At 52.6% G+C, this 20,414-nt stretch overlaps 1 protein-coding gene across 1 annotated transcript in view; it reads right to left on the bottom strand.

Annotated features, from left to right (window-relative positions):
• Positions 1-230: 230 nt before the first annotated feature.
• The window catches only part of LRRC75B (leucine rich repeat containing 75B), a 33,308-nt gene continuing 13,124 nt past the window's right edge, over positions 231-20,414 (bottom strand). The window contains exons 3-4 of the mRNA XM_044989464.1: positions 17,271-17,383; positions 231-1,815 (exon numbers count right to left, since the gene is read on the bottom strand). Coding sequence (XP_044845399.1) covers positions 1,284-1,815; positions 17,271-17,383 — 645 coding nt within the window. The 3' untranslated portion in view covers positions 231-1,283. The remainder of the gene's footprint in view (positions 1,816-17,270; positions 17,384-20,414) is intronic.

Raw genomic sequence — 20,414 nt, 5'->3', positions numbered from 1 at the left:
TGGGTTCTCCCGTAGTATGAACCAAAGTGCTGCAGTGTGCTGAGAGAATTGCACTGGTGCTATTCATGTAAGCAGTGCCCACCAGGGCCTCTCCTGGGCACTGCGCCAGGACCACTGGGCTATATTTTGCAGCCAGTGCACTGCTAGCTAGAGGCACAAATAACCCAGTCGCTCACACACGGCGTTCGTGCTTTACTCTCATGTCCAAGAGAACCGTTTATTGTGTTCACATACAGCATGACAATGTGGAAAACACTGGGAATCTTGCATCGCTGGTTGGGTTTCCTGGATGGTGTTAGTAATGGTGACTCGACCGTTCCCATCATATCTATAATATTAAGAAACCCTGGGTACAGATGGTCAGATGCACGGCATGTCTAACAAGGAGCAACCCAAAGTTCTGCTGCAGTTTGGGCTGGGCCCAGCGGCTTTGCCACATCTCGCCCCTTAGCTCCCACCATAATGGACTTTTCTGTGAGCTTTTCCCCCCTCCTGTCTTTTGGTTTTGATTTGTTGGTTTTGTACAAAAGCACAGTTTGTAAAACCGATCATGTTAATCCACACGGAATGCCTATTCCCTCCCTTTGTCCCCTGCCCCCCCCAATCAACGCCCCCACCAATGCACACACGTACCCTGCCCCTAAATATCCTGACACTGCAATTCCATGTCACGTGTCCTCCCCGGCCTGCACACTGTTGGGCCTCTGATTCCAATTCCCTTTGTTTGGACATTAATACAAATCACACAATGAAAAAAACATATTGAGCCAGGCTCAAGGGGAAGACACGCTCTGCTGGGCTCTGACTCCAGTCTCTGATGCATTCAGCAAAGCCCGACAGACCCTCGACCCTTGGGGCAGCTCCCACCTCACAACTCCAGGTCTCAGGCCCCAGCAATGACAGGACAAGGAGGAAAAGGAAGACAGGAAATAACCTAGGAGGAGACGTTGCTTTTTGTTTAGGTTTTTCCTCCCCCACTGCTCTCCTCAATAGCCTCTGGGGAATATGCCGAATCCTACAGCTCAGTTCCCATCTTCCAATGAGCTCCTGCTCCGAGGCCAGGTTCACTGTGAGTATCAGCTTCCTGTTTGGAATGGGGGTGATCGGTTTGGCTGTGGGGGGGGGGGAGGCAGGCTTTCACTGAGAACACGGCAAGTCTGGGATGTCATTGAAGGCAAGAGAAGCGCCAGAGGAAGCCGGTGAAGCTGGCCTTCTGCATTGTGTTTGTACTCCGAGCTCGCCTTGCCACGGCGTCTGTCCGACAGCTAAGGCCTGCTGCCGAATCACCTCTCGCAGCACTGCTGGGGGAAGTCACATGGGGTGTCCTTGTCTTCAGCCACACGCCCCTCCCCCTCCTGGCGGCTGGCCTCGTGGCCGCCGGGCAGCTCGGCATCGCAGTCGAGGGACTCGTAGATGGTGGGCAGCGTGGTCTGCTGGCTGAGGCGCTTGCGTAGGCCCACCAGCAAAGGCTGGGGCATGGAGGAGACGTCCACGTTGTTGCCGAGGTCTATCCAGGCCAAGCACGGGAACTTGTTCATGTCCTTCATGGTGTCCGTCAGCTCCTTCATGGTGGCTCGGGTCAGCCGGTTGCCGCTGAGGGAAAGGTGAGTGAGTTTGGGCAGCGCCCAGAAAAAGGGCAGGAGCAGGCGCACCATGTCGTCGGTCATCTCGGTGAAGCTCAGGTCCACCGCAGTGAGATTGTCCCCGTTATTCTGTAGGTAATAGGCCATGCGGTGGACATCCCGCATGGTCAGGGGAATCCCTGATAAATCCATGGAGTCCTGGCTCAGCTTCTTCTGCAGGCTGGTCTTCAGGCTAAGGAGAGGGAGCTCGTTAGAAAGATGGACACAGGGAGGGGAGGGGGCTTGGAAACTGAACCCAAGTAACATTTCCTTGGACGGAACTTCCCTTACTAGATATCTTGCCCTCCTGGCCAGCCCTAGCCACAGGCTTGCTGGGTCACTGCACAGAACTCCGTGGGGATGATGGGTTTTGGCTGGGGGGAGGATGTCCAATAATCAGGTTCTAAAGTGACTTTAATTAACTTCAAATCCTTGCATCTCAGATTCTGCTTTACAAAAGCACATTAGACATAACTGTGGTGACAACCCTTAACAAATGGACAGGTCTGCACAGCTCTGTATCTGTGGGTTTGCTGGGTCCCTAATCAAGTGCAGAGGGCTCCCAAGCCTCAGGGCTGTCCTTGGAGTCACCAGCTGTGGAGCAATTTCCCCACCACCGGGCCCCGATGGATCTAACTTGGAGCACACGAGTAGCCCCGCTGGAGTCAATGGGACTATTCGTATGCTTCATAGGCGCCTTGCTGACTTGGGACCTAAGAATAAACAAACCATTTCTAGCACCGCCCCTCTGCAAACCTGTTCTCAGGGCCTGTGCACCCCTCGTTGCAAAGCTGTTCAGAGGACACAATGGGGATGCAGAGAAATGCAACCCGCAGGAGGCAGGACCGCCACAGTGTTCTTAGAGCTAGCAGTAATCCACCTCTATAGCCCTGCTCCATATTCCAGAGCTGATGCTGTTCTCCCATGTGCTTCAGTCTATAACAATCCCCCATGAGCAGATGTATATAAATGTGCATTAATGGCTACATAACACTCAAAGGGCACACGGGACTCTGGGATACTCTCTGATGCGTCACAGAAATATGAGCTGGAAAAGGCCTGCCAGAATTAGTCCCTACTCGACACTTACTCTTGTTTGTCAAAGGGAGGAAAATGTTCTTCGCATGCAGAGGATTTGCTCTGGCCTGGGGATGCTGTGTAAAATCTCATCTAGGGCTGGACTCAAACACAGAGGAGGAGGAGGCATTTATTGACATTCTTTGAGTCTTTCAGCAATGCTGGGCATTTGGCTGGGCCGCAGATTTAAATGTTTGCCCGAACTGATCATCAGACGCAGGCTAGGGCCAGGCACACTGAGCTGTCTGGGAGGGATGCACCCGGGCCAAACCGGAGGGAAGTATCTCTTGGATGAGCTGGATTATCGGGTCGCATGGGAAGAGCACAGTCCGAGGCTCAATGGGTTGGATGGGGAGAGGCACCAAGTACACTGGGCTGGACAGAAGTGATAACATGACTGATGGGGCTTGATTCTCTGGTGTAAATGAGGAGTGGCTCTGACGGTGTAAAATGGGGGTCAGTGAGGGCAGAAGAAGAGGGTATAATGTAAGAACTAGATATTCTGGGAGGAGCTCGGACGAGCCAGGCTTCCCCTTCCCCTCTTGCACAGAGCTGTGCATCTGACATCCATTACAACCCCAGTGACGCCCCCAGTGCAAACGGCAGCAATAAGTCACGGATCCCACTCCGCCTGGAGCAGGTACCTTCTGTCTCGCCCCAGCAACAAGCCAAGACCCAGAGGAGGCCTTAGCAAGCAGACAAATTATCTTCCCAGAACTGATTCGCCAGCCAGGGCTGCTGCTGGCTGAATCCACCCTCAGTCCCAGCCTATGGCTCTTCCCCATCTGTGTGAGTCTCCTTCTCTCGCCCGCAGTGCCTGCCTGCGTCTTTCACGGTGGCGCTGAGTTTCCTTGCTTCATCCCTCTGGATTTCAGAGGCTTCAAAGGTGCATCTGCTCCCTCCCCTCACCCCTTTTTCTATGTTGGATTCTCCTCTTGTTTGCTTTAAACGGTGCTGTGGAAGCTGCAGCTAGAGGCATGTGCTTGAGCTGCAGCTGACACAGCTCTCACCGTAACCAGCTGTTTTAACAGGTGCTTGGCTACGTGCCAGGCATGGAGCTCTCTCTCCCAGGGCCAGACCTGGAACTCCTTGACCTGGAGGAGCACAGAGTGACCTGCTCACAGGTGTCTCTTCCCCACCTGCTTGAAGGAATCCTGACCCGTCCTGAGAGGCAATGGAAAAAAGCTGGTTTACACCAGTCGGTTCTGGGCTTGGCTCCAGGTTTGCTCATGCACCCTCCCTTGCTGTGATTTCTGGAGAGTAAAATCCTGACGCCCCTGCTGTAACGCAGAGGGCGCTTCAGCGCCCAGCCACAGCACTGCATTCACCTCGGGCTTTGCATCGTAATGCCCAGACCGAGCCCAGAATGCTCCTATCCTTGCACAGCAGACGAGAAAAATACCAGGTTATTCCCAGAGAAATGGGTCCTCTATTATCTCCTAACTTCTTAGTAACAATGGCCTGAAAATTGCAACCCCTGAAAGCTTTTTGAGAGACAGAATAGGTGCATAATCACCATGCTTTCCATTCCCACAGCACAGCGCTTTGGCAATGGTAGGCCAGGTCCTCCGCTGGCATCGATTGACCGAGCTGTAGTGAAGTCAATATGCCCCTTCGCACCAGCGGAGGATCTGCTCCATTAATACAGAGACGGAGCATGCGCTTGTGAGCTCTGCAGCAGCTGCGTGTGAAAGACTGCGCCCTCTCCCAGCTGTGGAGTGGCTCCCTGGGGGGCAAAGACTGCTGGAACTGTGCACCTATTAGCCAGCAATCCCCCCCCTTGTGCCTAGGCCTGGGTTACACAACACTGGCACGGCCTCCCAAAACCTGGCAGAGAAAAGTCACGCTCTCCTGAGCAAGGAACACAGGCAAGAATGATCAGCCCCCTGGGCAGGAGAAATCAAAATGCCTTCTGCCCCTCAGTGGCGGAGAGCAGGCCTGGGTAGGTGATGGCGACACGGCTGCCAGTCTGACAAGCACCATCCAAGCCACTGTGCCATTATATGTCTCTTCTCCATTGTGAGTGGCCTGGCTCTCCCCGGTACCCCTTTCAGAACCCTGGCAAAGCCCAGCCCACAATCCCTGGGGTCTCTCTCCCTGACTCCTTCCTCCCACTCCCTGGGAAGGCCCAAACCTGCTCCCACTGAAATCAGGGGCGGTTCTGCCATGGCTTCAAGGGGAACAGGCCCTTCATGTTGTTCCATTAATGGGGGCTGCTGTCCACAGCCACCTCCCACCCCACAACCTCTGTATTGGGCCCTGGTGCGACCCGACCGCTGCTGGAATACTGTGCCCAGGCGTGATGCCCGTGGTTCAAGAAGGATGCTGATAAACTGGAGAGGGCTCAGAGAAGAATCAGGAGAATGATTATCACTACAAGGCAGGTTTTCTAATCATGTAGAGTCAAGGAGCTCAATCAATTTAGCTTAACGAACAGAAGGTTGAGGGGTGACTTGACTACAGTCTGTAAGTACCCACAAGGGGAACAAATATTTAATAATGGGCTCTTCAGTCTAGCAGAGAAAGGTCGAACGCCATCCAGTCGTTGGCCGTTGAAGCTAGACAAATTCAGCCTGGCACTAAGGTGTACATTTTTAATGGTGAGCGTAATTCACCAGTGGAACAATTTACCAAGGGTCGTGGTGAACTCTCCATCACTGAGCATTTTAAAATCAAGATTGGATGTTTTTCAAAGAGATCTGCTCTCGGAGTTACTGTGGGGCAGTTCTCTGGCCTGTGTTCTACAGGGGGTCAGACCAGATGATCACAATGGTCCCTTCTGGCCTTAGACTCTATGAATCTAAAACTATCCCACCCCAAGATGACTGGTGCTGAGCTCGCTCTTCAGCTTGCGTTTCGCAGATGTCTCCCTGGGCCCTGTCCCCCGCAGCACTGCAAACCTGGCCGTTTGAAACTCACATCGCCCCAGGCACCGACCTGTCTTGATTCCTTAGGAACCCAGGAAACCCCAGGACCCAGTGTAAACATCCTCCCTGCAATGTATGTTGCCTTCCCCTCGGACAGGAAAACAGGGCACACTGGCCAATAGGGGACGAAGCAGCACGCTGGGCGTGCCGGCTCCAAGGCATCGACCTGCTCTGGGGGAGGCAGCCAGTCGCAGTGGAAAGAGTGCAATAAGAGACAGGCTTCAGCCCGTCTGCATTCCCCCTGCTTTTCTCCTGGATAAAAAACAGCCTCTCTGCACACTGCCTCAGTCAGCGCTCCGGCTTCCTGGAAACCAGTGCTCAACTAATGCAGGAAGCTTCGCAGCTGTTGATGAAAGAATCAGCCAACAAGTAATTAAGTCTTGTCTCTGGGACCCGGCCCGCTTCCCCTCACCCTCTCGACGCTTTGGGTCTATGAGGATGGCTGGGCTCCTTTCTATCAGCACTGATTCCCACCACTGGCCCCTGCTCAACTCTCCTCTCTCGTCAGCTGTACGCTTTGGCAGGCATCGTGCGATGCCGCAGCGGCTCAGCTGCACGGTCACAATGCGAGGATTACAGAGAAGCCCTTTCCCACAGCGGCGAGGGCTCAGAAGGGCTTGTTTTGTTGGCACAGACTTTGCCTGGCTGAGGGCTGCCCTGGCAGCTTGCCAGAAGCTTGGGGCTCACCCCGGTTCCGTATAAACTGGAGCACGCTACAACCGGAGAGGTGGCCAGTGGAGAAGGCAGGCCCCAGCATGCGGTTCCAACCCACCTGACACCAGCATTTCTGCTAAGGGGGGTCTGCACAGGAGTTCGTGTGGCTCCCTAACTGACGCGCAGGCTGCATTGCTGAGTGACATAGGCCAGGTCTAACCATACTCCCCGCCTCCAAATCCATAAGCTGCTTGGGCTTCTCAACCCCTTTGTCCTGCTGAGCCAGGCCCAGCTCCTGGCGCCGCCCCTGCCAGCTGTGAGTTCAGCTGCCAGAGGCACCCGCTGCCTGTCTCCCTGGCTAATTACAGCCTGCTCCCTTTTCGCCTTGTATGTTTTTGTCCCCTGCATCCACAGCGTAAACATCTCACAATATTTCCCTGTGCTGCTGCCTCCCGTCAGCACACAGCCCGCCCTTGGTGACGGGAGCCGCTGCCACAGGCTAATTAGCTGAGAAGCGCGTGGTTTTGGCAGCTCCTCTCCATGCAGACCCAAACCAAAGCCCTGGATGCCTTAGTCCTCTGATTCCAGGCATGGTTCAGGGGAAGGACTGGACCCTTTTCAGTCGCCTCGTTGGCATAATCTGCCTCCCTGGGTTCCCAGGCGCTGCCCCATGGGCAGTTCTGTAACTGCATAGGCCAGGCACCAAAAGGATTTGAAAATGAGCAGAACTAACCCAAATGCAGCCCCACGGGCTGGGATAAACACCTCTTCCGTGGCTGGGCCCTGGTTTCCCCAACTCGCTATCGGCGCACGAGAAGAGGCAGCATTTAGCCCTCACCATCCACCTGGGCCCAGTTTCCAGCCCAACACCCAGCCTGATTCCATCAAACAATTACCTTCCACTGCTTGACCTGGCCCTGGGGGGAGCCGTGCGATCCTGGCCGCAGGATGAGGGTGGGGAGCACAAAGGTGGACTTCTGCCCTACCTTCCCTCCCTGCGTCGCTCCTTGGGTACTGCCTGGGGTTTGGCCGCAGCCAATGACCCAGCCCTGAACCTTTTCCCCCTTGGCCCTCCCTGGCTTTTCTCTGCCCTCGCTGATCTGTGAGCCAGGACCATTCCTCCTCCTGGCTCTGCCACCAACTCTCTGTGGCCTAGACCATGTCACTTCCCCTCATTGTCCGAGTCTCCCCTGGGGGATAATGACACCGACCGCACAAGGACGCTGCACGGATCCTTGGTCACGTAAGAGCTTTGAAGATGCAATTCCCTGACTGATTCCCATTCCCTCTTCCACTTGGCACCCTACTCCCCACCCTTTAACAACTGACCCTCCGGCTAGTCCCCCGCTTTCTTTGCCCTCATGGCAATTTTTGAGACTTGTCTTTGTCTGTTGATCCCTGCCAGGGTATTTTGTCAGGAGCACAATGAATGTAACCTGCCACTAGCCACAGCCCCTCTCAACCCGCCTGGTAAATGCTTTTCCTGGTGCATGTTGTGTGAAACCGTAGTGATCCTGGGTGTCAGTGTTCACAGGTGAGGTGAGATTTCCCCAAGCCTTGTGTCCTAGTCACAGGGGGCACCTGGAATTTGGGACTCTTCTGTGCTTTAAGGTGGAGGGTCAACACCTGTCCTCACCCTGCCCTGCAGCAGCAAATGCTACCTCTTCCCATCAGCCCCTCTGCACCTTGCTTTGGGCTGGCTGACATCCTGGCCCATGGGAGACAGAGTATCTGGAGGAATAAGCTCAGGGCTGGGCGTTAGGAAGGCCTGTATTCCCATCCTGACTCTGCCACCGAGTGGCTTTGGAAAACTAACTTCAATTCTCTGCCTCGGTTTCCCCATCTATAAAAGAGGGATACTGATCATTCTTTTCCCTGCTGCAGAGGGATGTAGTAAGGATGCTTTAGTTAATATTCACATAGTACTGTGTAAGTGTTACGAATTATTCTGATCTGCCAGACCTGTTATCCAGGGCACTGAGTGATGCTCTTGGAAAAACACAAAGATCTGAAGCCCCTATGAGCTGTTTTCTTGCCTCCCCCTTCCAGAATCGCTCTCTCTGTTTCTCTTTCTAAAGCGTCTCTAATACTGCAGCATCTGGGCACTGCAGAATGATTACAGAGAAAGAGTGAAACGTATCCAGAAGGGACAGTCAATTCTCCATCCGACGCTGGTTTAGCAGAAGTGGTTCAGCATGAAGATTCCTCTAGCGGGTGCTCAAGGTACAATAACCAAGAGGAAGGAGCCAGGCTGCATTTTCAAATACTGATGCACTGTGCAGTTGCGCACATGCAAAAGCAAATAGCCACATCTGCAAAAATACATCTGCACTCGCAGAACCAGAAAGTGCATGTGCAAATACCCATGTGTCCACAATTACCCATTGTGCAAGTGCAAATTCTTACTGGCATGCACCACTGGCTGCCTTGTCACTTGCTTATTTTATGGATTAATTTAGTCCTTCACATTCATGAAAGCAAGACACAGCCAGAACCGTCCAGAGCTGGGAATCAAGCAGGTGCTTCCCTTGCACAGCTCTGCCAAGGCAGCTCAACCTTAACTTTCAGCTTCTCTCTTACATTCCTGGGCTCCCATTCAGCTCTGCCCATGCACATCAGGCTGCGGTTCCTGCAAAGTGCTGCCAGTGCAGTTCACTCCTGAGCTGGAGCACCTCGGCTATTGGAGTTGCACTGGGGGAAGAGCACTGGAATATCAGTGCAGGTGGCTGTTTCAGCCTCACACCCCTCCTAACCCAGACTGCATGGTGCTTCTAAATTAACGAAGCCTTGAAACCTCTGAAAACAGTAATGAATAACGTGAGAAAATTCCACATCTGTCAAACTGCTCTCTCAGTGGTGCTCTTATCACCCAACATCTTCCCGTACAAACCTCCGGGAGAAAAATAATTTCTTAATCTATTGCTCTTCTTACCATAACTTTCAGTTTAATTACCTACTGAAGCTAGAGTTACACAATACCCTCAAATATATTACTCTCACTCAGTGCTAGTGATAACATAGGCTGTACAAACACGTTGCTATGAAGGGATCTGTACTGGGTTATAGCATCTCCCATTCTTCGGCGGTTGATCTGAGCTGTTTCGTTGTGGTTTGGTAAGGCTGGGCTTTTCCCTGGTGGTGGAATCTAGTGCTGCAGAATCTAAGCTTTTCCGTTAAAAACAACAGCAACCTTCCCAAGGCTCTAACACTCATGGTGGCAAAGAGAAACCTTCAAAATGTGACTCCGATGTAAACTGATGCATTGCTGTCTGGAGGTTGGGGAGAAGCATGAACCAGACAATAGGTCTGGGAGACGTATGAACAATCCCACTACATTGCTAGGATTTTGCCACTCTGAAGCCTAATGATGCCAACGATTTCACTGCGGATTAAGGCATGGAAGAAAGCAGAGGGACACTCATGTTACAAAGATCTACACCAGCTGTTGTGAGTTGGAACTCAAACTGATGTCATGGGTAGGGGGTGGACCCTGGAGGAGTACCCTTAGTGTGACCCCTGACATTCTTCATGTACTAAAAGCGTAATAATAATAATTGGAACACTTATTGGGCCTGGTTCTGACCTCCCATATACCAGCTTTACACCACTGATGGCAGTGGAATTACTCCTGATTTACACCTGCATGAGTGACAGCAGCATTAAGGCCGTTACCTTGCAGTGAAGCACACCTGGCTAAACATGAGATGGGCAGGATCACGTCATGGCTACTTTCTCAGCTGGGTGAAACTGCACAGGCCCATGTACTGCTAACCAGTCCCTGAGTCAGGCAGGCTGCCACTCGCTGCAGCAAGTGTCTCTGTCCCACTGGAGCGGGAGGTGGGGGCCTTCGCCCAGCAGTTTCCATAACTGCGTCACCAAGCACATAACCAAGATGTAACACATGACATGAAGAATGGGCTGGGCATTCCCCATGGTGTCATACAGATACCAGCTGCTGCTGAGGGGCCTTTGGACTGAAATGAGTACTCTGCTTCTGTGTTTCTCTATTTACTATGCCGCTGGCTTGGGGAACACGACAGGTAAAGCCCTGGGCCCTGCTCCTGAGTGATGCTCCGTATGCTGACCACTCCCACCGGCTCAGCGCATTACAAGCACCGTCTGTTAGCTGACCTCTAGATGACAGACCATTGCCATTGCGCTTAATTATCTACTTTAGCGCCTATGGCTGTGCAGGATTCACAGCAATGCCTTAGAAGAGAAAATTTACCCCACAGAGCAGAGCACTGTGTCCATCCATTGTATGGCCCCTAGCACGTTGGCTCATGGCTAGGGCCCTGCCAAATTCACGGTCCATTCTGGTCAATTTCACAGTCATGGGGTTTTTAAAATTGTAAATTTCATGATTTCAGCGATTTAACTCTGAATTTCACGGTGCTGTATTTGTAGGGGTGCTGCCCCAAAAGGAGTTGTGGGGGGTCACTAGGTTGTTATAGGGCATGGGTTGTGGTACTGCTCAGGGCCGCCCAGAGGGGGGGGCAAGAGGGGCAATTTGCCCCAGGCCCAGCAGGGGCCCCCACGAGAGATTTTTGGGGCCCCTGGAGCTGGGTCCTTCACTTGCTCCGGGGGCCCCGGAAAACTCTCGCGGGGCCCGGCCCGGGCCCCCGAAGCTTCTTCACTGGCAGGGGGGGGGTCCTTCAGTTCCGGGACCTGCCGCCGAAGTGCCCTGAAGACCCGCGGTGGGGCCTGCACTTCGGCAGCGGGTCCCGCTTCGGTGGTAATTCGGCAGCGGGGGGTCCCCGCCGTGGGTCTTTGGGGCACTTTGGCGGCGGGTCCTGGAACGGAAGCAACTCCCGCCGCCGACTTACCGCCGAAGCGGGGCCCCCCGCCGTCCAAGACCCCGGGCCCTCGGAATCCTCTGGGCGGCCCTGGTACTGCTACCCTTAGTTCTGTGCTGCTGCTCGCGACAGCGCTGCCTTCAGAGCTGGGCAGCTGGAGAGCGGCAGCTGCTGGCCGGGAACCCAGCTCTGAAGGCAGAGCCGCCGCCAGCAGCAGCACAGAAAGAAGGATGGCCTGGTATGGTATTGCCACCCTTACTTCTGCGCTGCTGCCTGCAGAGCTGGGCCCTTGGGCAGCAGCCGCCGCCGCTCTCCAGCCGCCCAGCTCAGCAGGCAGCAGTGCAGAAGTAAAGGCTGCATGGTATGGTACTGCCACCCTTGTGTGCTGCTGCTGGCAGGGTGTAGCCTTCAGAGCTGGGCGCTTGGCCAACAGCCATCACTCTTCAGCCGCCCCGACCCCCTCTAAAATAACTGTGACCCCCCCCTGAAATCTGTGTAGTACAGGGTAAAAGCACACAAAAGACCAGATTTCACAGTCTGTGACATATTTTTCATGGCCGTGAATTTGGTAGGACCCTACTCATGGCTACAGCTCATGTTTGACCTGGTTCCATTCTGACCCAGTCAAAAGTCATTAAAAGCCTTCTTTGAGGAGTTTGTTTCTCTTATACGGACCCTGCTCAACCTCATTACATCTGTGTTGGGTGGTGGGAAGTAGCGATCACCCAGGGCACCACTGGGGCCCTGATGTGTGTCTCCTTCTTCCTTGGCCTTGCGGAGATAAAACATAATTAATACCTGGCAGATGCTCCCAGTTCTCTCCATGGCAGGGCTTGTTAATTATCTTCCGGGCCCATCTGACTTGCTGCCAGAAAGCGGAAATCGCATTTCAGAAGAGAACAGGGGCGTTCTGCGTCTGCGCCATGACAACCAGCAGCCAAAGAGGGCAGGGGATGGGGAAGGCAAGAGGAGAGAGCTCATCCCTGAATGTGATTTCCCTGCCCTGATCTTTCCCAGCTGCCCTGGGATCTGCCTTTGAACTTGACTCAATAGAAGCTGACACTTCCCCCATTTTGTTCAGTCCAGCCATATGGTGGGAAGGGCTTATGGCACCAGGAATACACTGCAGAGGGGCAGATTCTGCACTGCCTTGCATGCTGGGCAGAGGGGGTGAAAACGCTCCCAGCAGCATGAGGGAGGGAGTGGAGCATTAGGTAGGGTTTTACATGCACTCTGCGCAGCTGGAAATGACCAGGCAGTGGGGAACCAGGCCCAAGGTCTGAAAGGGAAGTGGGTATTTCTAAGTCTCCTGCTCCTGGTAGTGTCTGTTTTGCTGCAGTGACCTCGGACCCCAGCTCCAGGGGAGCCTGCTGGCAAGTCTGCAAACCGGTTTCTATCCAGCTTCGATGCCAGTTTAAACACCTGAAGTAAAAGATCCCTGTTTGGGAGTCAGTCAGTTATTTCCTGTGACCTGGCTTGGCCCAGAGGCTGACGAGCCTGGAGCTAAGTCAGCCCTGATTACAGGATGAGCCCCGCCAGAGAGGAATCAGGTGAGCGTAGTATGCAGGGCCCCTCCCATTAAGGAGAGAAACTGAACGTGTGGGACAAGTTGAATGGCAGAAGTCATTCGTTGGCAGACCGGCAGCAATGGATGCAGGCAGTTCCTCAGCAGGAGCAGGAGGCACCGTGAGCCATGCAGCAGAAGGTACAGGTGGTGGGGTTTGAGGCCCAGATACCTGGGAGGGCAGGGACCTGGAGTAAGGATCCACCCAAATGTTTTAGAGGTGGAAAGACAGGGCACATGAAGCGGCCCTGCCCCTGGAATAGTGAGGTCTGTGGGGAGGGAGAAGCCCTGCAAAGTGAGGGGGCGAGTCAAAGAGGAACAGTCTGTGTGTTCGCAGAAGTGTGCTGGCCCTGGCTGCTGGAGGTGAGGGACACAAGTGAGGCGGTGCTGGCCACAGCAATCCCCGCTGTGACCGAGCGGAGGAAGGAAACAAAGCCCCAGTTGGCTGCTGGGGAAACATGACCCGAACGTGGGGGTGGTCACCGAATGGCAGAGTTGTATTAGTGTTCGGAAGAGGGGGCCAACGCTGAGGCTGTCGGGAAAGTGGACACTGCAGCCAGGGCTCTTACAATGAAACTGCAGGTCCAACAGCAAGGATTTTTAAGAAGTCTGTAAACTTGGGTCATAGCCTGTGGCTGGAGACTTGTACATACAGTGCCTGTATTTAAGAAGGGGGAGAGAGGGAAGTGCTATCACCATTATACAAGGCACTGGTGAGACCTCATCTGGAATACGGTGTGTAATTCTGATCTTCCAGTTTGAATTCATCCTTCCTAGACATGGAACAGGTGCAGAGAAGGGCTACTAGAATGATCAGAGGAATGGAGAACCTACCTTACTAGGGGGGACTCAAAGGGCTTGGCTTGTTTATCCTAACCAAATGAAGGCTAAGGGGAGATACAATTGCGCTCTATAAACACGTCGGAGGGATAAACACCAGGGAGGGAGAGGAGTTATTTAAGTTAAGGGCCAATGTTGGCACATGAACAAATGGATATAAACTGGCCATCGATATGTTGTTAAGCTTGAAATTAGATGAAGGTTTTTTAACCATCACAGGAGTGAAGTTCTGGTACAGCCTTCCAAGGGGAGATGTGGGGCCAAAAAAAAGTTAACTTATTTCAAGACTGAGCTTCATAAATTCATGGAGTGGGTGGTATGATGAGATTGGCTATAATGGCATATGGCCCATCCGCGACTACTATTAGCAAATATCTCCATTGGCTAGGGCTGGCACACTAGATGCGGAGGGCTCTGAGTTGCTACAGAGAATTCTTTCCCAGGTGTCTGGCTGGCAGGGGTCTCCCACAAGCTCAGGGTCTAATTGATCACCATATATTGGGTCATGAAGGAATTTTCCCCTAGGTCAGAGTGGCAGAGACCTGGGGGGTGAGTGTTGCCCTCCTCTACAGCATGGAGCCTGGGGCTCTTGCTGGTGTGAATTGGAGTAAATGGTAGATTCTCTGAAACTTGAAATCTTTTAAATCAAGATATGAGGACTTCAGTAACTCGGCTGGAGATTATGGGTCTATGACAGGAGTGGGTGGGTGAGGTTCCGTGCTGTGCAGGTCGTCAGACTGGATGATTGTGATGGTCCCTTCTGGCCTTAAAGTCTGAGTCTGTGCAATGCAGCGCTGGCAGGGGGGCTAGAGAAAGTCTGACTCTCTCCGGCAGAGAAGCCAGCAGAAATTGGCTGCATTGGAAGGAGCTAGGGAGCTGGCCCTGAAGGGAAAAGAGCGAACCTGAAGGAGAGCTAGATGGAAAACAGTCCGGCAAGCTGCGAAGGCCTCAGGAATTAGGGAAGAAAAGAAGAAAAATCCCCTCAAGTAGAAGTTGCCCTGGGGTGGGCAAGGTTTTCAGTGCAGGGTGGGGCATGTAACAGGGTGGCTTACTCCAGGGCTGGCTTAGCTCCATGCTCTCTAGCCGATGATTACAGGATGAGCCTCACCTGAGGGGAACGGGGTGATTCCAGTGTCAAACGAGCAAGAAGTTGTGGGGTGGGGGAACAGGGTTGCACTGAGGCTCAGGAAGCTGTGGCAGAGTCTCCAGGCAGGGTGGTGTGGGAGGATGAAGAGAAATCTTGGGTTGTGTGCACTTCTGAATGGACTTTGTTTTGGGGTCTGGAGTAATTTTCAGTGTATTTTGTATTAATAAGCCCAGTCTCCCAGGAGAGGTGTAAAAACCTAAAGGGGAAAAAAATGAAGTGCAATGTATTTGAGTAATCTGGAGGGGAAACTGAGGAAGGCTGCCTCTAGTATGACCCTAACACCTCCTAGCTATACCTGATTGCAAGGTAGCGCTGCCCATTTCGGACCTACATACATGTCCCTCCATCATACACTATCTAGTCTCATTGCTTATTCCTGTGTGTTACTGACCACAGAAGTGCTGCAGCTGGAAATGGAGGCTGTGGAATACGTCAAGGCCTGCAGCTGAGTTTGGACTTGGATCCTCCAGGGGACCATGCCTCTTGGGAGATTTTAAAGCCCTGTTTACAGCTGTTGTTGTTCTGATCTCAAACCAGGGTTGTCTGTAACTGCAGACTTGTACATGATTCACTGCCCCTACTCTGTTCTTCCTGTGCTGTGATGCTGTATCAGATGGGCTGGTGCGTTTTCCCTGTTATAATCCTTGTAGAAGTCCAACAGCGCCGAATCAAGCACTGATGTTGGAGTCTAACATGGAAACAGCTTCATTGTGTCCCGAAACTGGGGCTCAGGGCAGGTTTCACACTGATACGTAGAACCAGGCCAGACACACCAGGTTTCAGATCCCTCTCCAAAATTCTTTTATTGCACTGGAATCAGGGCAGTCTGCTCCTCCATAGGCCCCTCCAACTCCACCTGACCCATAACAGCCCCGCTTGGCACCTTCACTGACCTTTAGGTCTCTTCGGGGTAATGGCAGTGGCCTGCTACTCAGAAGTGGTTTGGGGAGGCAGCTAGCCTCCTCCCTCCCCCTCTACCTCTTCAGGGGGTTCCCCAATTCCCAGACCGTGCATATATCTTCCGTAGCCTTTCGGCGTAGACACTCACTACAGTGCCACGGGGGGTTCTTCCATTTGTGTAGGTGATCCACCTCCCCGGGCGGCTGTACCTAGGCTGACGGAAGAATTCTTCCGTCAAACCTAGCCCTGTCTACACTGGGGGTTAGGTTGGCAGAGCTACATCTCAGGGGTGTGGATTTTTCATACCCCTGAGAAAGACAGCTATGCTGATCGTCAACTTTCAGTGTATACCAGCCCCGTTTGCTGTGAACTAAATGTTACAGTTAGGCTAAAAACCACAACCGCATCAAAAAGTGGGGTTTCCATGGTTAACTCTGGTTCTCCACGTGAAACTACAACAGGTAACTGAAAGCTGCCATTTAATGCTCCATAGTGGGATATATTTTTAATTCACCATTATTTGTGTCACTGTTTCTGAGTTTGGACAATCAAACATCTTTCCTAAATTGAAGTCAACTTAGCCCTGTCTTTTGACTAATGCTGAGGTCACTTCCTGCCATGTGAATGTGGCTGAGGCCAGCCCAGTCTCTTTTTATTTATTTCTGTCTTTTCCTCAGCATCCCAAATGATTGTTGTCAGGGCATCAGGCACGGCTCTGGCAATAGGGTGAGCAGTTAAGTGGTGGGTTCTCTTAACGTCTGGAGACAAACCTTATCGGGTTAGGAAAGCTCCCAGGAGCCTCGAGATGTGTTAGTAGGATAGGAAGCCTTTTACTGTGAAGCTCTTGGTTTAAATCCTGCCTGGGACAGCTGTAGCTAGAAGTTATTGCTGTCTGATGGCTTTTTGGTGGCCCATGTGAAATGAGTTTGGTGGTATTAGTCCCCTTCCCCAAGTGTAAGTGTCCACAGCATGTCTCAGACACCTATTCCCTGGCATCAGTGCTTAGATACCAATGGGAGCAGACACCTTTTAGAAATACTGAGAGAGATCACAAAAGTCCACTACCAAAAATGGCATTACCTGGCTACCCTGTCTCAGCAGAGCACTAGAAGATGGTCTTGGAAGATCATGTGCCCTCCCTCCCTTGAGGCAGTCCTGACAGGGTGCCGTGGTTACTCCGTGGCAGACTGTGTAAATTGGGAGTAACTTCACTGAAATGGATGGAGTTGCAGAGGGGTAAAGCTGCTGTAACCAAGATCAGAATCAGATGCAGCAGGTGGAAGCTTGCGGCCAGCTATTCCTGAGCTGCAGGGCAGCGGAGGATGTCAGTCCCCAGGGCTGCCTGTCTCGCACCTTCCACCACCACCAAATTCATGCAAAGTTACAGTCCTGGAACTTTCACATCCCCCCATTCTCCAGGAAGCATTGTCTGTATTGCAGGAACTCAAGAATTATTGGTTGGAATTACTTTAAGGCCTAGGGAGCCATAAAGAAATAACAACAAATGAAGCCTGCGAGGTCATCATAAATTGGCCATGAACAATTTGGCTGAGGTACCTTTAAGAGATCAAAATCAAATGAAGCATTCAGTTGCCACCCAAGTGTTTTCAATGTGGTTTTTCTCTTGGCTCCTGAGGGTGCAGACAGGGCTGGGCTAGCACACACCATGGCAGTGAACCGCTGGCTGTGACCGAGCAGATCCCCTCCTAACCTCCCCTTCCCTTTCCCAGCCGAGTTGCTCACCATGCTTGGGACTTCCTGCGGGGCATGCCGTGCCTATGCCACGTGGAGTGAGGGCTCAAGTGGTAAATCAGCTGCCTGCAGATCCTGTCCGCGGACTTCCAGGGGTCGTATTCCTGGAAACAAAGGGACAGCTCAGCCTCCTGCTCCGCGACTCTGGCGCATCCTGGAAACACTCCTGGGCCACCGGGAGAAGGTGGAACCTCTAGAGAGCCTCAGAGAGGACAGATGGGATGGGGAGGGGGAATGAGACACACAGGGAGGTGAGCCAGAGCCAGGAACAAGAGGGAGGGGTAAAAGCAAAGATGGGGCAGTGGACTGGGGCAACAGGAGGTGAGGTAACGAGCAGGGGAAAGGGAGTGGGAAACAGAAGAGTGAAAGGAGGAATGTAAAAGGGGGAAGCAAAGGGAAGGGGAAAGAGCACTAGTGACAGGAACTCCAGAGCTGGGATTCGGGCTTAGGAATGGGAACGCCTCCGCCCCACCCTCAAATCTGGAGGGAAGGCTTGTGGCTCCTCCCCTCAGGTCAGGCTTGAGACCACTGGGGGGGGGGGGAACTGTGTAAACTCTCTCTGCAGTGCCTCAGGGGTGCCTAGGGTTCCCTGCAGCACGTGGCCCCGGGGCAGCAGGGCTGGGAGTCGCCCTCTTGTCAAGAGGCTTCCTGCCCAGAAGGGGTGATCTGTTGTTAATGCTCTGATAGTTCCTGCTCTGGCTGTGGAGCAGGGGTGAGTATTTATATTTTATCCCCTGGGCATGCTCTGGGATGGGGGGGATTGTTGGATTCTGCTCTCTTCAGACTGGGAGGGAAACGTAGCAACGTAACTACAGCTCTGTACATGAAGCCTGTTTGTCCCTTGCCATCCATGGAAAAGATCTGCGCCTTCAAACCCTGCACAGGATAGAAGATCTGGAACTGAATAGCTCTGGAATCCAGCCAGTTCCCTGCTCCCAGGTCATCCTGCATCACTGGCTTGTCCCACCCCCACTTTACCATTGCACCTGAAAACGTGCAAAAACCTACACAAAGTTCAGGCTAAAGACTTACTAGGAGACGATAAAATCCCATTCCCCAGTCACATAGTTCACTGTAGCCCTCCAAGGGTCTCCATCTCGAACATGCCACAGCATACGACGTTACTCACACCAGAAAAACAGCATATGCTACAGGCTACACAATGTAGTTAAAACTATACATGGGCAAGCTCCGTCTCCATTTATAGAACCCCGTGACAGCTTATGATCAACATGTTTCAGGGCAACAAACAGAACTCTCTATATAAACATATTCTTCAACTCCACCACCCGCGGAGACAGCGTACAGAGCTGCGACGTCACTGAACGGGCCATGGGAATGGAATTCTTTGCAATCAACACAATACATCCAACAGCACGTTTCCATGGTGGAACAGAGCAATGGGGAGATGGTCAGGCTGGAGGGATGGAAAATGGTTTTTCAACTACATGGAAACTTTCACCAGAGAGATTCCCTTTTCATTGAAAACTTGGAGGCTTTATAGAAGAGCCAAAATTTCCATTTTTGACAACCAAAAAATGAAAAACGGTTTTCCTGTTGCCGAAATTGGGAAAACTTTTTTCAGGTTTTGGTTGCCCAAAACCCCCCACACTTTTGGTGTTTTGGATTCTCTGTGGAAACATGAAAAATTTCAAAGAAAACTGTTTTCCTGACCTGTTCTAGGGAGTATACTTGGGGCCGGGCCGGGGTGGGGAAAGGTATTAGCCAAGCTCCCCTGTGGACACACTTTCAAAATGTAACTCTTTTTGAACGTGTTTTATTCTTTCTTTTTGTATAAGAAGCCATCCTAGAGCACAGAGTCTCACACTAAGCCCTTCGTGATGGGATGAACCATTCTGAGACTTGAGCAACGTGTGAAGAGGGATTCTTAGCAAGGGCTTTTCAGAATGAAATCTGTGAAGGACCCCTGCCCAAGCCGGTCCATCCCAACAGGCTGAGTGCTCCAGGGGAAGGGATTGCTTATGACCTCTGTGAGTGCTGGATACCCATGGTGGAACGCCATGGTGATTAGATTGTAAGGCCCAAATTTGTAAAGGCGTGTGGATGTTTCTCTGCTCAGTGTCTGCAAGGCCCAAATGACGTAGATGGCGAACTCCCCTTTTGAGAAGTGATTCAGGGGCTTGAAAGTCAATGGGACTTAGGCTTCTCTGAGACTGAGGCTTGGTCTACACTATCAGCTTATGGTGGGATAACTATGTTCCTCAGGGGTGTGGATTTTCCACACCCCTGACCAACCTAGTTATATTTCCCTAGCCCCCCATGTATACAGCACTGTCGACGGGAGGGCTTCTCCTGTCAACAGAGCTACTGCCTCTCAGGCAGGCGGAGAACCTCCGCTGATGGGAGAAGCTCTCCCCTTGGTAGAGACAGCATCTTCCCTAAATGCTACAGCTGCGCCACTGCAGCACTGTATGTGTAGACAAGCCCTCAGGCCTTGCCATGCTGAGCAGAGCAACACCTACATACATTAAAAATCTGGGCCCAAGCTCCTCAGAGCAAGGATATTGCCTTATTTTCCTGTCTCTAGAGCAGTGGTTCCCAAACTTGTTCCGCTGCTTGCGCAGGGAAAGCCCCTGGCGGGCCGGGCTGGTTTGTTTACCTGCCGCGTCCGCAGGTCCGGCCAATCGCGGCTCCCACTGGCCACGGTTTGCTGCTCCAGGCCAATGGGAGCTGCTGGAAGTGGCGCGGGCCGAGGGACATACTGGCCGCCGCTTCCAGCAGCTCCCATTGGCCTGGAGCAGCAAACTGCAGCCACTGGGAGCCGCGATTGGCCGGACCTGCAGACGCGGCAGATAAACAAACCGGCCCGGCCCGCCAGGGGCTTTCCCCGCACAAGCGGCGGAACAATACTGCTCTAGAGAATCAGGCACATCTTGTAGTAACTAAATAATAAATGTCACCCATCAGGCTGGCTGTGCTAGGAGTGACTCAGAACAGGGAGGCCATTTGCAAAGCACCAGGGTATGAAGACCATAAAGAATTAAACTGGGCCATGCCCGTGGAAGCTGGAGACAGACTCTGTGGGCCTGATTCTCCATTGCCGGGTAGGTGGTCGAGTCACTGACATCAGGGAAAGTGGTTGTAAGATGCTCCCACTGATTAAATAGTGTGTTA

The sequence above is a fragment of the Mauremys mutica genome, chromosome 16 (genome assembly GCF_020497125.1).
Source record: "Mauremys mutica isolate MM-2020 ecotype Southern chromosome 16, ASM2049712v1, whole genome shotgun sequence".
Taxonomy (NCBI): domain Eukaryota; kingdom Metazoa; phylum Chordata; order Testudines; family Geoemydidae; genus Mauremys; species Mauremys mutica.
This window is presented reverse-complemented; position numbering and strand designations above follow the sequence as displayed.